The 17,518-nt window shown below is 38.6% G+C and overlaps 1 protein-coding gene across 7 annotated transcripts in view; it reads right to left on the bottom strand.

The window, feature by feature from the left end:
* Positions 1–17,518, bottom strand: part of CNTN4 (contactin 4) — a 1,026,598-nt gene that overhangs the window by 257,373 nt on the left and 751,707 nt on the right. For all 7 annotated transcript variants that reach the window (XM_027522789.1, XM_027522788.1, XM_027522787.1 and 4 more), the window contains one exon: positions 10,692–10,787. In XM_027522789.1, the coding sequence (XP_027378590.1) occupies positions 10,692–10,787 (96 nt within the window). The remainder of the gene's footprint in view (positions 1–10,691; positions 10,788–17,518) is intronic.

The raw sequence follows: 17,518 nt of genomic DNA, 5'->3' as shown, positions 1-17,518 counted from the left end.
CTCATTTTGCAGTAATCAGGAACCATAAATGGAAGAAATATAGGGTACTTCAATCGGCTACTATTTATTTTGAAAATCCTATTTATTCTTTCCAAAGGCAAATCTGGGTTTGCATGAAATGGTAAAAACTGGGGCTTTAAGCACCTATAAAACTGAAGCATTCTGGCATTTCCCAGGTGTTCCCTAGTGTGTGTGTCAGTCTGAGGGAAGGAGAAAGTGTACAAATTCTAAATGACTTTGCAAAGTAGAGATGCTTTGGATATTTTTGAGTCACTACATTATCAACTGCAGCTATCTTTCCAGCTGTGCTGCCATATGGATTTATGAATTCCTGCAGAGTGTTGTTATAACACAACTCCTTTCCAGGGGTTAATTTTGATGGTGAGGATGGTGATAATGTGTTAGCCTGCAACCAGCTGATGTGAGAAAAACAGGGTGTATTGAAGTAAGAAACGGGAACGAGCATTCTTGCTCCGTACAATGTGGCTGCCCACTGCTTCATCAGCAGCCAGGACCCACCTAAAATATCATCAACAGTCTCCCAACCTGCTTCTGCATTAAATTTGTGACATTTCTTTTAGTTCACAATATAGGCAGGGTTGGTCCTTCTGTAAAAGGATACTACTTCATTCGAAATTTTGTATTTATTCTCTATGTTTCAAATACCAAAATTATTAGCGACTATAGCTAACTCACATAAGCATAATGGGTTAAAGAAGCTTTTTGTCTTTACAGTTTGACCTTGATAAATAAACAGCCACTTCATTAAGTCATTTTCTTCTAAATCAGAAGCTATAATCCTACCTTTAGACAAAATGCTACCATCTATTCTTTTGTCAGTAGAAGTGAGCTTCACTTGTGTACATGCATAATGTTGCCTGGTCTTTGATTTGACCAATTCCAGGTATTTCTTTTCTAAATGTCTAAAAACTAAACCAAATGAGATAAAAAAAAGTATATCAGAAAAATGGCCAACTTCATGATTGTACTATCATATTCATAGGATCAGGATCCTTGGCAGTGGTAAATATTCTGCTTGAGACTTCCATTTCTGATCTCCCAACCAGACTCTATTTCCAAATTTCCAGGACTCAGCCAGCATTTTCTCATTCTATGTACTGCACCATTATCCTGCTTAATTCAATGTAAAATCGTGATGCACTGACCTGACAAAACACCGATTCATTTCTGAAAATGTATGGAAAGAGCTGCTCGTTTCTTTCTTCAGCTGAAAAGACAAGGTTCATATTTCTAACAGGCATTAAAACAAGAATGCTTGCCATATATCCTTCGTTGATTGTCCACTGGATTATTTATGAAATGATCAGGCAGGTTCATGTTGTTGGAGGATCAGTGTTGATCATTTGTTCTGCTCTGGCTGGTAGCACTCTACTGGGCATATAATGTGCTTTTCACATCTGCAGACTCTTCACAGCCCACCTAGCACCTAGGTTTCCACACAGTATCATCCTTCACTGCTTTTTGGGACAGGATTCTTCTGAAAGGGAACTCTGCATGCAGGTGAGCTTTGTTGAATGATCACAGTCAGCTTTTATGGATCAAATCTCACTTTCCAAATGCCATTTTCTTTTGGTGCTAATGTGTTTGACCCTCACTCTGACAGATGAATGGTTCTCCAGTTCTAAGGATCAAACCTGGAGATAATCACTTTGATTTTTTTTTTAATGTCTGAAAAGAAAATAGAGACATTCTCAACTTGAAGTTAAATCTATCTACAACTATACAGCCTATCATGAAATTAAGTACAGAGTAACTATTATATCAGGAGAGAAACTGGGTAATTAGGGTCATCAGTAATGAACTATAAAATCTTTGATTTTGGCTAAATAAAGAACATGGAAATGTATGGATAAAAGCAAAGAAGAAAAAGAAAAAAATCGTGAGATTTAGTTTTGCTTTTTTTTTTAAGAACTAAATGATCTTCTCTAGGCTACCAAAGAAATTCAACTAATTGTTATTAAGTGTGTGTCCTCAGGTGCTCACCCATATCCAGCCGTTTGTGATCTTATGGACTGCAGCCCGCCAGGCTCCTCAGGCCATGGGACTCTCCAGGCAGAAATACTGGGCAGCTATTAAGCAGCTGAGTCTATTTCTAGGTATATGGCCTGGGACTTGCTATGGGTGCAAAGACAGTTTAAATATGTCTCTTACTAGAATTGAAAGGAGAGTCAAAGTACAAAGTGTACAACTACCATGCCTGGGGTGATCTTCTTTGAAAACAGACCAGCAATTCTCTATTACAGGTTAGTTTAAGAAACTGGGGGACTCAGAATTATTTTAGGATCAGGGAATGCTTCTACTGATACAACTCATTTTCTGTACTCCAAAAGTATGCAGTTATTGATATTCGGCATTCAAAAGTATAGTCATGAAACATTCAAGTTGTTTTAAAGAATGGATAGGAAAGTTGAAAGGCACAAAGTACGTCAGTAGCATCAGAGAATATGCTTAACTGATTTTGGAAATAATCAAGATCAGAAATGTTCATCTCAACTCTTCTTGTCACATCTACTGAAGGAGAAGCTTACCATTCCTCTAAAAATGTGGGGCCTAATTTCTCCCTTTTGCTTTCCTTATTGATTCCTTCTTTTTTTTAACATTTAAAAACATTATGGTAAAAGTCACATATATTATTTTAAACATATTTAACTGTATAGTAAGTACTATCACATTGTTGCGCAACACTTTACCATCATCCATCTCTCCAATTTTTCACCTTCCTAAACTGAAACAGTGTCCCCATTAAACACTAACTCCTTATTTCCCTTCCTCACCACCCCAAACCCCGCCCCTGGCAGTTGAGCTACATTATCTCATGGCTGAGAGAAATGGAGCCTGCATCTGTTGTGGTAAGGACAAATAATCCTAGTGGCCTCTGCTTCCAAACATGAAACACTTCACCAGGCTGCTTAGGTCAGACAAGTTTATAACAAGTAGTCCCTGATCCAGGAGGCTTTTTTCTTCTCAACTGGTGAAACAAAGGAGGTTTAATGAAAGGAGAAAAACCTCATCTTCCAAACTGTTTCACATTTCTCTATGTTGATTAAATCAGCCGGGTGCCGTAACCTCCTCTGATTGACAAAGTGGGAAGAGAAAAAAAAGGGAGGAATCAGCTCATTAAGTTTCAGATTAAAGAATCCAGGTTTGTATTTTTCAAAGAAACATGGTAGAGTCAAGGAGCATCTAACAAGATTGCCTTAAGAATATTCAATACAAGATTAAAAAAAAAAACCCTAGTACTATGGTGCTGATTAACCTATCACTAACTAAATATTAACCTTTCCTCAGTGAATTTCAGTAGATATCTACTCAAATGAATATATAATACTTTGGGCTTAGAAGTGGAATTTGGAATGCATATTCCATAGAAATAAAATCATAAAAGTTGGTTTCACTGAGTTTGATACATAATATTCTTGAAGGCTAGAATAGCAGTATTATTTCAATGCTGTCCCAATCAGCATTTTAAAGATTATTTCCCAGGGTTCCAGGTCCAGATGTCAGAAAGCTACATATTGCCTTCATGACAGAATTGCTTCGGAATCACTGGTCTCCAGCAAGGTCAGTCTTAACTTGCTGAGCAGCTGTGGTTCTAAAATTTACTTGCAGGAGATAAGGCACGTCTCAAGTAAGTCACTTTTCAGATGACATGAAATGGACATCAAAGGTCAGCTACCTCAGTGGTGAACAAACAATACATACTCAAGGTCCTAAGAATATAATTTATCATTTGTTACTTAAACACCTTAAAAACTGAGCCTACTTTTGGGCACCTTCTCTCAATCCACACACACACACCCCAAGACGCCTGAAATGCAACGCCAACCCTTTGTCCTGATATGTGCATCCATCCATGTCCCCACTAAAACCAGAAAAGGAGATGGTTACAATGCATAGAATGAGATTCTTTTTATGGTTTTTCATGACAATTGAGTGACTGTTAATCTCATAGCCATTTAAAAATTTCAAACTTTACATTTTTTCAAATTGCCATATAAAATAAGCTGAAGACTATGTTTCCTAGTTTATTTTAAAAATTCTCAGATATCTTTTAAAAACCTTAGCTCCTCTGAGGCCCACTTAATGCTTTGCTTCTTCTAAGGAAATGAATGAACCCCAGATACATACTGTGCACGCTAATGTACAATGCAAAGAATTACAGAGGGCTTGGCCTGAGAAGAGATGATTGGTAGACTGTACCTCAACTGTCATGCTGCATTTTTAAGAGCAATTTTCAGATGTTAGGAGAATGGCTAAATCAGCATTTTAATAAAGCCACAATGCCAGAGCATGATGAGCTTATGTTAATAATAGATGCATATTCCAGATGAATCTCTTGGAAGAGATATCTGAAAAATATTTGCCTACTTAAAAGTTGCTACATGAATATAAATCAAGAATCATGTTTTCAAAGACAAGCAACATTTCTGAGTTAACCTTAATTTCAAGCTTATGCAAATGAAAAAAATCAAACCAAGCCTAATTAATAAAATCAAGAATGTCTGCATTTTGAATTGTGCAAACTGGTACCACATCTATATCTTTTTATCCTTAAAACACATTGGAGAGGTTTAAAGGGCAAATTGGTCACCTGATGTGAACGGACTCATTAGAAAAGACCCTGATGCTAGGAAAGATTGAAGGCAGGAGGAGAAGGGGATGGCAGAAGATGAGATAGTTGGATGGCATCACCAACTAGCAGGACATGAGTTTGAGCAGGCTCCAGGAGCTGGTGATGGACAGGGAAGCCTGGAGTGCTGCAGTCCATGGGGTCGCAAAGAGTCAGACACAACTGAGAGACTGAACTGAACTGAAAGGGCAAAGATACATTCCATTTGGTTGGCATAATATTGTGTAAGGATTTGTGAGTTCTTCTGGGAACCAAGATGTGGTGTAGGAGAGAGTCTGAAATTTCAGTGAGAGAAAGTAGAGGAATAAGCTGGTAGTGGAGGGACTGCTTCCTAAGGAAGGTGGCTAATTGTCCAAACAACACAGAGAGAAAATTAGAACCTAGCCAATAACATGTCAGTATCCAAGAAGGTCTGATATGATGAGTGGGCTTGGCAATTATACTACCAGGTCACAGTATCAAAAATAGTGTGTTACGGTTTGAGGTTTGCAGCTGGGTAAAAATGGAATCTCCATGTACCGTTGGCTGACACATTAAAGCAAGAGCTAAACTGTCTGGATTGCAATGGAATGGGTTGTCATTTGGAGCTAATACAGATGCACCAGAAAATCTGAAGTTACATAAAATTGGTAAGCATGGGAGCCAGGCTAGGGCAGGAGTGGGGAGTAAGATATGGACAAGGGAACTAGGCACTGCCTGCCTTATCCATTCAGAGAAGGCAATGGCACCCCACTCCAGTACTCTTGCCTGGAAAATCCCATGGACGGAGGAGCCTGGAGGGCTGCAGTCCATGGGGTTGCTGAGGGTCGGACACGACTGAGCGACTTCACTTTCACTTTTCACTTTCATGCATTGGAGAAGGAAATGGCAACCCACTCCAGTGTTCTTGCCTGGAGAATCCCAGGGACGGCAGAGCCTGGTGGGCTGCCATCTATGGGGTCGCACAGAGTCGGACACGATTGAAGTGACTTAGCAGCAGTGGCAGCCTTATCCATTATACATTCTTGACTAGAATGTAGATGTCTTAAAGATTATTCTGGGCATAAAGTAGGCTCATTTCATCAGATTAAGATTAGTCCTGGCCCAGTGACCTGTCAGCATAGTTTGGACTAATTAAGAAACTGGGTGAGCTGGATTCTGAAGGTGACATCTTGATGCTGGAACTCAAGTACGGGTGGGGAGACAGAAAAACAAGAGGGTTCAAAGCAGTTACATAATTGGCTCAAGTAAGTTAACAGCAGTGCTAGGATTAGAATGTGGGTGTCCTAGTTTCATGCTTCACCCTTGTCCTACAGCAAAGACAAAACATCCAGCTGGAATAACCATGCGGTAGAAAGGCATTGATTTTTTTCAGGCTATAATATTCAAGATATACCTAGATTCAAGCAAATTTCTGAGACCCTGGAGACATTTGCAAATAGAAAGGTCTTGCTGGGACAAGAGCTATTTGATTTTTTAGGGCAGAGACACACATTTTCCACTCAGGCTGCACATCAGAATCATCTGGAGTGCTATTAAAACTATGAATGTGGGACTTCCCTGGTGGTGCAGTGGTTAAGACTCTGCATTCCCAATGCAGGGGGCTCGGGTTCGATCCCTGGTCAGGGAACTGGATCCCACATGCTACAATTAAACATCCCGCATGCCACAATTAAGAGTTTGCACGCTGCAACTAAAGATTCCATATGCTCCAACTAAAAGAACCCTCAAGCTGCAACAAAGATGAAAGACTGAAGATCCCATGTGCCACAACTAGGACCCAGTGAAGACAAATTAAAAAAAAAAACAAAACAAAACTATTAATGATGCCAGAGGAGTCCCTCTCAAAAAATTCAGACTGCATTGATCTGGGATGGAACTCAAAGAATTAATGCATGCAGCATCCAATAACTATTTGTACAGTTGTCTCCTGACTGTAAAAAAAAATAAAATAAAATAAAAAAGGGGGTTGCACATTCTAGGGAAAGGTAACTCCTGAACCTGCCATTGATTAATGTATGACCTCACTTAATCTCTTTGCTTCGATTTTCTTTTCTATAAAACACATGTCTTTACTCCTTATAGGATTACCATGTGGATCCAAAGATAATGCAATGTAAACTAAAGATTATAAACCCCCTAGGGAACTCTACAGACACTATTATAAGGTCCCTGAGTCTGTGTGAATGAGATCTAAGTTCAATGGGGATGCATCCTGTATAAAAGCATTCAAAGATGACAATTATATTAATAGCTAGTTTATCTAAAACTCGTAACAGTGAAAATAATCTCAGAATCACGTGCTTCTCTTTTTTTATGCTCTAGGAAGGCATACTTTCTCTAACAATAATGTAGTAAGAGCTGTCCACGTGTAAAATGCTGCTTTCTCATGTGAATACTCAAGAAAAAGCCAGTCCTTTCTTAGTTGTTCATTTCTCTTAACAACAAGGACAAAACTGGAGGAAAGCCTGAGGTGATTATATTTTATTCTAAATTCTTTTAAATATGAACTTGATAGAAGAGATGTTCTGCCCTTCTGCTTGGGTTTGATGTGAAAATCAAAGTATTCCACCTCAGCAGGGTGAACCTTGGCTAGTTTTGCAGAAGAGGGATCAAAGTGGGTGGATCTTCAATCTGGTGCTGCCTCAGAGTCCACTGGAACAATGGTTCTGAGGGACCCTGCCCCAGGTTTATGGAATCAGAATATCCATGGGAAAAGGCTGGTCACCTGTGGCTCTCCTATGCTGCCCTGGTGATGCTTCCGCTTCCTGCACATCCCTGGACATAAGAGAGGAGTGTAGGGGAATCACACATATAGCTCAGGGATTCTCAAACTTTAATGTGCATGTAAATCACCTGGAGATTTTGTTAAAATGTGACTTTGGAGACAGCAGGCCCTGTGTGGGTCCCAACACTGCCTTTTTAACAAACTTCCAGGTAAGGAAGATACTTCTGGCCCATGGACCACATTTTGAGGAGTGAGGATCTTGGTGACATATAAAAGGAAGGTGGAAACAAAAACCTCCCTTGGTGAACAGTTCATGGGGATTTCACCCGTGAATAATCTGGTAATTCCTAGTATGCTAGGAGGAAGAATCTCAAAGCACCTCACTTCTGTTCCTATTTAATGAGCAGTTGGTTAAAGATCATGAATTCCTGCTGTCAAATGATCTGGGAGTTGATGGAAAGCAAGGTGAAAATTTTGAATCTCCTAAAACTCTATTTCTAATGTGAAGAAGCATCACAGACAACCTCATCATCCACAGCAATTTCTATTTTTTTGGTGTTCAGGTTAAGATTTAATAGTACTGTCTATGCAATGACATCACATCTGAATTTGTACCTATTAACCAAGAGATGTCAAAGATGCTATGAATGGTGATTGGTAGAGCATTGGAAATACCTGCTGACTGAAAAGCTTTTCAAAGTAGATTAATTGCTGTTCATTTCTGTGGTACCCTAAGAAGGTCTGACACTGCACAGCTTTTGAAATAGGACATACAGCATCCTTTACAATGGATTTCATGCCATTACCCAGTATCCCACTGATATAATAAAAGGCTGACTCATTTCCTTTCCTCTGCATGATCTGTTACAATAGAAACTGGGATACCATATGCTGGGCCGCTCAGTATGGCCAGCGGCTCTTGGTGATGCTGCCAGCTTTAAGGTAATCATAGCCTAGAAAAGCAATGAGAGAATCACTGCTGGACAGTTTGCATTGGGGGGTTTTGAGTAACTGGGGCGATTTCATCAGATAATCGTTGATCCCACTGCCCCAAACTGATGGATGTCTGCGATGGTCTCATATAACCTTCAAAACCCACTTGGTTGTTGTCTCGCAAATTCCCTTGCCTTGCCCGCTTTGCCCACAGTATTACTGAGCTCACAGTTTCTAATACAGCCCATAATGAGAATATTTATTTCCTTGTCTTTTGCCATCAAGACTGTCAGGAATGTCAGCACAGCTCAAGAAACTGGATTTCAGAGCTGCTGACTGCTGCCAGCAGAGACAAGCAAATTTCAATGAATGTCTACAGAAATTTTTAATATATCTCTCAGTGGGAAGGGGAGAGTATTCAGGTGCCTCATTGCGGAGAAGCACAGCAGCACTTCGTGTGTTTTGCCTTTCCTAAAGATATCAGTATACTAGGAGGTAGTGAGGTATTTTTTTTCTCAATATGCTACTTTATTAATTTTCAGAGTTGCTGCCATGTTGTGAAAGCTTAACACTGTGAAGGTAGCCTGCAGAAGAAATTAGCAAAATCTTCCATTCTTATTTTGATCAGATTTTGTACTAAGAGACCTCTTAGTGTGAATGAACATCACTTTAAATATATGTCCAGTTAACTGTTTTCCTCATATAAAGGACAGGATTCCAGCAATGCAAATATAGCTTATAGACATATTTAGTCTTTATTTAGCTATTATTATGTAGTGATAGAACTAAAAAGGATCCGAGAGATTTATTTTAATCTCTTCATTTAGAGATTAATGAGTGTTGCATAGATAATTTGAACATAGTAGTCCAATATCTAATAATGATCTGAAACAGATCCAGGACCAGAACTCATGGCCTGGACTCCACATTTAATGGTTCTCATACTAACTTGGAGAGAAAAGGAAGTCCTAAAGAATAAACCCATTTCTTCAGAACACAAACTCCTGAAATCTAATCTGGATTCTCTGCTGGTTTCTGAAAACCAGAAACCCTAACAATTCTATACCCTCCATCGAGACTTGGAGGGGTGCCTGCCTCTTCCACCTGCTTTTGTATTCTTTAGGCCTGAAATGCAAGCGTTGCAGCTGTTTTGCTATTAAATAATTGTTATTTGCTGCTAAAAATGTTAGCTGGGGCATTAGGCGTGAAGGAAAAATTGAAACTTTTGAAGAGAGGACAAAAATAAAATAATGTTTTCAAATTCTCAGTTTAAAATATTTTCTTTTTCAGTCATGAGTAATGCCAAATGGAAAATTAAGGTAATAACAAGGAGGGCAGATATCAAACTTTACCCAGAAAGACCACAAATGGAGTTTATCAGTCTTGTCAACACAAACTGTCATGGAATCCTAATAAATATCACTAACTATTAAGCAGTCAGATTCCCCTTTCAGTCATCATTAGTCCTTTTAGTAGACACTGCAAGTTGCCTACACAGCATTTCTCCATATTCTCCCTTATTCAAAATTATGACTTCTTTTAGGGCCATCCCGCATCTGTATAAAATACTTGAGTTTTCCCTTTTGCCACTGGGGTGATCAATGCAATATACATACAAGTCCTTGGGCAAAGCAAACCTTCTATAATACAAAGTCAATTTACAATGGAGAGACACCTGACATTTGTCCCAGCCTCTTCTCATTTTTACCTTGGAGCATTGCAAACTTGGTGCCTTAGCCATGCCCCGCCCCCTGCTTCACGCCCCATTCCCAACTCCCCCTAGTCCATTATAAACTTCAGAGAAGAATCAGAGAAAGGGCTTGAGTCCTGGTAGATACGCCTAAGAAGTAGTGCTAACTTTACACTATATAACTTTGGAAGTCTTGTGTGTGTGAGGATAGCACAAACGTAAGTCCATGGAAGCCAGTGTTAGCTTTGTTTTCGGGGACCTGCAAACAAATGCATTCCTAATCTAGTCACTATGTGTGCTCACAACATCACCCTGGTTCTGTGGTGAACGGACTTCGGTCCTGGGTCTGATCCCTTCACAGACCCACAGTGAGATGAAATGAAGCAAGGCTGTCCTTTAATACAACCAAGTTGGCAGTAGTGCTGGCAATTTACCTACGTGGTTTTAACAAGCAATAGGATTCTGATTTTGATTGACTCAGGTGTCTTTCCCCTTGTGCCAGGTAGACAGCAGCAGGATAGATCATTTGCACAATCTGATATTTTCTTATCCTAATTTTGGGAGGTACTGCCAACGATGCTTCCTCCACACAGAGGGACTTTGGGAATCTCTACAAATGACACTGTCCCCCAAGCTGATGCTCATGGGAGAATGATCAGCAAGCAAAATAGCAACCAGTGAAGTGTGCACATTTTGGTGCACTCACTTACCTCCAGAATGGGCTGGTGGGCCGCACAGCAGTACCATCCCCTGACCTTGGCGGACAGACACAGTGCTTCTTGTTCTTGGCTTAAAGTTTTCAAGATCTTTTGGGAGAAATAAAGGAAAAGAGGTTTAAAATTTAACGCATTATCAGAAGGTAACATTACTTCAAAAAGAATGTAAGAGTCTTTACAGCACCCAGATTGGGGAAATTCAACTTAAACTTTTTCTGTGTTATTGTCCCATCCACCTAGATTTTATAGATTTTATAGCTAGACTGTAAGGTAGCCACTTGGCATATGTCCTTATTTAGATAAAAAACAGTTAACATCAAATAAAATTTATAAGTTCAGTTCCTTAGTCACACTGGCTGCATCTTAAGCGCTCAAGGGCTACACGCAGTCAGTGGTTTCCACACTGGACAGTAGACAGAGAGAGCATGTATATACTACTGAAAGCTTCACTAGTACATGTCTGCCTGGAGACACCAAGGCTTAAATGGGCTAAGTGACCTCCCCAGCTTCTATCTGTAATTAACTATATCATAATCAGGATGGCAAATTTGCATTTTCTGATAGTCAGTTGCTCACTTCACAAACCATTTCATTGTATGCAGTTATATTTCTTACTCTATGTGTATCTAGAATATGACTCTCTGTGTCGACACACACACACACTACATACAGTGTGTAAGTAGGCATTTATATACATATTTACAATTGTTTCAGTGTTCCTGGGTATTTTAAAATATTTACAGGGCAATGACCAAGGTTCTATTTGGAATAAAATTTCCCTTTCTCAAGGAGATCAAATTTGGTTAGAGAGTTAAGACATTACAAGCCTAAATAGTGCAGCTAGTCAGTAAATACAGTTACCAATAAAAATGAGTTAATATAAAAAATATGTCTAATAAAGTGAGATACTGTTGTTAAAAATATTTTTTTCTTTCATCTTTTCAAACATAAATCCTCTCAACAACAATTGTTTTAAGTGCTATTTCTTTTCTTTTCTTTTTGGTCTAAAACATTTCATGCAGTAACCTGTTTCTGGATTTGAGGATTATTCTAAGCCAGGTCTGTTCTGTAGGGCTATAAGCCCTGTATCCATGCGGATCAAACTTCAGTCATATTTATTGACTATTTCCTCCATGCAGGCTATTTTGGCAAGTATTTTATGGTGATTACCTCAAGTTATCCTAACAATAAGAACATGAGTTAAGTACGATTATGTTTCCATTTTACAGACTAGAAAAGAGAGGCACTAACATTTTTTAAAGGGTAGGTATAACATCAGGAAGTAATGGAGTTAGGAAATAAATCTGGATAGCCTTCCTGGAGTTAAAAATGGGATGTTTCCGCACTCAGGCTTGGTTTTAGGGGTTGCTCACAATGTTAAAGTAATTTATGCACATACATGTCTTAATTACCAGCTTCTTCTGGTATTAGGCAAATTTTATGCTCATACATTATTGTTTTTTTATCAGTTTAGTATATAAAAATCTGGTTGCCAGCTCAGGACACAGATGAAATGAGATCACTTCTGTCCTGTAAGGACTCAAAAGTTTAGTGGGCAGGCCTAACAGATGACATCTAACTGTGGGAACCCAAGACTGATGAACTTGAGGTGTGCAGAGGGCCACCTGGAGGACATGCATGTACTTAGTGCAAAACAAAACATGACCACAATTTAAGTTACATTTCTCTACCATCTGACCCACTAGGGAAGCCCCAATTTAAGTTACATTTCTCATATAATAAAATTCTTTTTATTAGGTGAGGCTAGAACATGATTTTTTTTTCTTTTCTTTAAAGGAATAGTTTGAGAAGCCTTCAAAATCAAACTACCGATTAAAAGAAAAAAAACTTCATTATGGCATTTATATTGTAAACCATTATTGCTAAAAATGGCACTGAATCATCGAAATTATTGCTTCTGCATACAGGTTCTTAAAATAAGTCATCTATGTTTTTGCACAGATGTCTTGTCCAATCTCCAGAGTTGCATGAAAAATTAAGAGCTGATGGGTAACAGAGATCAAATCTTATCCAGGCAAAATCCACCTTGATTCTAACTAGAGGAAGAACATTAAGAAATGGGAGGGGAAGAAAATAAAAAATATATGTGATGATTTTTTTAAACCGTTCTTGTGAAATGAAAGTAGCTCAGTCAAGTCCGACTCATTGCATGGACTCTGTACAGTCCATGGAATTCTCTAGGCCAGAATACTGGAGTGGGTAGCCTTTTCCTTCTCCAGGGGATCTTCCCACCCTGAGGATCGAACCCAGATCTCCCACACTGAGGGAGATTCTTTACCAGCTGAGCCACAAGGGAAGCTCTTAAACTGTTTTGATTGAGTTTAAAAGGGACCTCCCTTGTAGCTAAAACTGTATTCCTGTTTCTTCATTTATAGTTTATGAATCCATGAAGTTCCACAGCATTTGGACAGTTAGAAAAATCACATTAATCTGGTATTTGAGAAAATATTTAGATAAGATTCTTAGCAGTTAACTGAAATAGATTCCAGATGGTAAATACAATGAATGGAAAGATTGCATTTGGACAGATCTGAGTTTGAAAATCACCTCTGCCATACAGTACGCAAGGATTAATTTTCTCATAAATAACACGAGAGTAAATGTGATTTATTTTAGAATAGGAATGATGGGAAAAGATTAAATGAGTATTAATCATATTTGAAAAGCACAAAGCCTTTCATGCTCCAAGTCTGGGGCTTACTATTTATTTGTTCTGTCCACTTCAGAATACTGTAATCCAGTGACAAATCATATCTCGATTACTCCATTGAGAAAAGGTTTTGGAACAATCCTGGTAGACCAGTGGTTAAGAATCTGCCTGCCAATGTAGGGGACATGGGTTTGATTCTTGGTCCAGGAAGATTCCACATGCCACGGAGCAACAAAGCCTGAACACAACTACTGAGCCCGTGCTCTAGAGTCCGTACTCCACAAGAAACCACTGCAATGAGAAGCTGATGAAATGCAATGAGCCCCTGCTCACCGCAACTAGAGAAAGCCAGGGCACAGCAATGAAGACCCAGTACAGCAAAAAGTAAATACATACTTTTCTAAAACAGGGTTTTGAATAACAAATGCACTCCAGGGAGAGTTGAAGAGGCTACTCAAAGTCCACCATATTTATGCACATGTTTAAGAAAATGCTGCCTGTTTATTATGGCTCTGTTCACTTATAACTGTCCATTTAGATCCTAATTGCTAGCAGCATGATAATTTTCCAAATTAAAGAACTATGTCTGTGAATATGCAGTTTTTTGAAATTTGGACATGGCCAGGCCTTTCCCAGAAATATTCCCATATATTTTATCTGAGCGTCATTTTATCTACAAAGACTTAGTACTAGATAATGTTCAGAGCAACAAGCATTCCAAGTTAGTTAGAATACTTTATAATGTTCTATCACCATGACTGCAACACTAATAGCAATGACTGCATGTACTTGCAAAAATGTATCGAGGTCTGCTAAGAACTTTTTCCCCAGATCTCACTTAATTCCATTATAGATTTAATTCCCAATTAGCAGGTGCTATAACTGTAGTTCAGAGAAGTTCAGAACCTTCTTCACACACTTGAGAAAGTGGCCAGAAGAATACAAACTCATCTTCCTCTCTCCAAAGCCATTGCTACCAAGTACCAGAATCGATCACTTCCCAACTTCCTCCCTGACTTAGTGAAGCCAGTGGAAACGAGCATTCAAACTAGTTACCTGATATCCTAGGGACAAAAAAAGTTCAGTGGAATGAATGAATTTTTGCTCCTCGGGGAGTATGTAAGAAAATCCACATTTCAATGCACAAAGCAATGAGTTGGTACATTTGATTTCCAATTTCTATTCCTTTGCTTTTCCTTGTGGATGAGCACTTGATGAGGGGATTTTAAACATCAGGTGCAGAGGATGAAGTGGAACAGGAGAAAACAATCAGAAACCACTGTATTAAAAAGTAGGATTGCTACATAGTAAAGGAGGTAGCTGAACAATGACACTTGGGTGATAGACCTTTCAGCTCTGTGCCACTAGTTACTAAAGATACGGGTGAATAAACGATGCATACATATGACAAAGAATTAATATCCATGTACCATGGTTTCTGAAAATAAGAATTTTTTCCAGCTTTGAATATGGTTCTTTGACAAGTGAATTATAGAAAAACCAAATGGAGTGGCCATACATTTAGATGTTGATTTCATTCATCACCATTTTATATAAATTTTTTTTCCAGAAATCACAGGCTAAAAATGCATAATTTCATGGCATCTGTGTTTTCCTATCATATTTTTTTCTGTGAAAACAACTGTCTTTTATTCTCCTGTAGGATATACTATTAGCACTTTATTTTTACATGAGGTTTTAAAAAATATGCTATTATAGTACTTGAAATGTGTAGCTCATTGATAGCATAGAGGAAGCAAAGGTCTTGTAGCTGCAACATGAGATAAATAATAAAAGCCTTAATATTTGAAAACATTTAGAATTCAGGCTGCAAAGTAAATCAGAGAGTGAGGGGGAAATATCTCCAGATATTTACTGTTTGGAAAGTTATTTAACGTTTAGAGCAGGAGATGAAGTAGTATGTATATAAAAAAAAAAAAAAAACAACAACAACAAAAACAAAAAACACTGGACGGGACTAAAGAAAACAAAATCAAGGATCCAACATGTTTTTTGAGAAATAGTAACAAATAAGGAAGAGTAACTTTTTTAAGAAGGGACTGCCTATCACACATATGAAGAAAGCTGAGCGCCGAAGAATTGATGCTTTTGAACTGTGGTGTTGGAGAAGACTCTTGAGAGTCCCCTGGACTGCAAGGAGATCCGACCAGTCCATCCTAAAGGAGATCAGCCCTGGGTGTTCTTTGGAGGGAATGATGCAAAGCTGAAACTCCAGTACTTTGGCCACCTCATGCGAAGAGTTGACTCATTGGAAAAGACTCTGATGCTGGGAGGGATTGGGGGCAGGAGGAGAAGGGGACGACAGAGGATGAGACGGCTGGATGGCATCACCGACTCCATGGACGTGAGTCTGAGTGAACTCCAGGAGTTTGTGATGGACAGGGAGGCCTGGCATGCTGCAGTTCATGGGGTTCCAAAGAGTCAGACACGACTTAGCAACTGAAGTATCACGCATATGAACAGAAAGACTTAAAGCCATCCATAGGGTAGGACCACCCACAGAAGAGCATAAGTTTAGTTTTAAAATGACGAGGAAAGATTAATGATAGTAGCATACAATATGGTTTATCAAGAATCCACAGAGGAGCAGAAGAAAAGTAAAGTGGAAAAATGTACAGTGAACCATGTAAGTAACATACATATTTTTAATGCATATATCATTATTAATAATTATTATATTATTATAATTATTGCTTACTCCAATTTTGAAAGAAGCAATCAATAAAAAGAATCAATGTCAGCTTGGGAAAATGGTCAAGGGATACATTTGTTTAGAATATAATTCCCATAATGATGATTGTGCCATTTATTTCAAAATGAAGTATTTTGGGGATATAACTTTAAAAACCAGTCGTCATGTAGCATATTTAAAATTGTGTCTTGACTCTGTCACTTGCCCCTTGAACGTCTTACGTGTGTGGCTGCACATCTGCATGGCTTCCTGGATGACTGGGACTAAGACTGATAGTAAGTCAAACTTTACAGAAACCTTATGAATTGCAAAGTCCCTTTTTTGACATCCTTTCCATGCAAAAAGAAGGAAGAAACCATTAGTGAGACTGGCTTGGTTGACCTGGTCTACCTGTGAGAGTGTATTTAGCAAGAGGAAGAGTTACTGCATGGCTTAACACATTGGCTCTGGAGTCAGGAGGACCTGAGCACAGACTCGGCTCTTTCAACTCTTCAGCTATATGATGTAGGTGAATTAACTTCAGTTTCTTCATTTTGAATATCAGGACAATAATTCCTATCTCACAGCACCCTTTAGAGACTAAGATTATGAATGTAAAGCACTTAACACAATAACTGGCCCACAGTCAGTGGTCTATGGATGTTTGCACTAGCATTCTCATTTCTCAGCATCACAGGAAGGTCCACAGAAAGGGAAACGTGGGTGACCGAGTGATTCCACCTTTCACCAGATAAAGTAACAGTAGAGTAGGTAGGTCAATCACACTGTGCAAAATAAGCTAAGACTTAAAATACCTCTTCTTTGGCTGGTCTGTTTTCAACTCTAGACTGGTGCTGAAGTGAGCCAGATACCTTATATTTTCAAGTACATGGATTATATTCTTCATGTGACTTACAATGAAGATATACTCACATACACTGAATTCAGATAATTTTCCTTAAAGAACTTCCTATGATGATACATTCTGAGACAGGTAGTGTTATCTTTTCATGCTAAGTTTGGAAATACCATTTTCCAAACACTAAAAACTAATGTTTGTGTACCTTTTTAAAGGGTACAAAATATTGTCATTTTAAAACAGAAATAAAAGATGACACATTATGCTATTTGCTGGCCATATAAATTTACTCATTGAGCTTAAAATTTTAGGGGTTTACACTGCACACCAGTTGAAAATAGGATGGATGAAAATGGAAATTGAATGCAGATAGACAGACAGATATGCTTGTCAGTATCTTGTTTTTCCTGATGTCATTAATTTTTCTATTTGTTCAGCCAACCTTCAGCAAATATTTTTTGAGTTCTTCTTTTGTTCCAAGTATTGGTGTCTGCCATTTTCTCTCTCCAACAACTAAGTAAAACAGTCAAAAATATGTATAATATATGCTGAAGATTTGATATTAAATAACCTCATTTGTTGGCAGCTTAAAGTAAGGT

Source organism: Bos indicus x Bos taurus, chromosome 22 (genome assembly GCF_003369695.1).
Source record: "Bos indicus x Bos taurus breed Angus x Brahman F1 hybrid chromosome 22, Bos_hybrid_MaternalHap_v2.0, whole genome shotgun sequence".
Lineage (NCBI taxonomy): Eukaryota > Metazoa > Chordata > Mammalia > Artiodactyla > Bovidae > Bos > Bos indicus x Bos taurus.
This window is presented reverse-complemented; position numbering and strand designations above follow the sequence as displayed.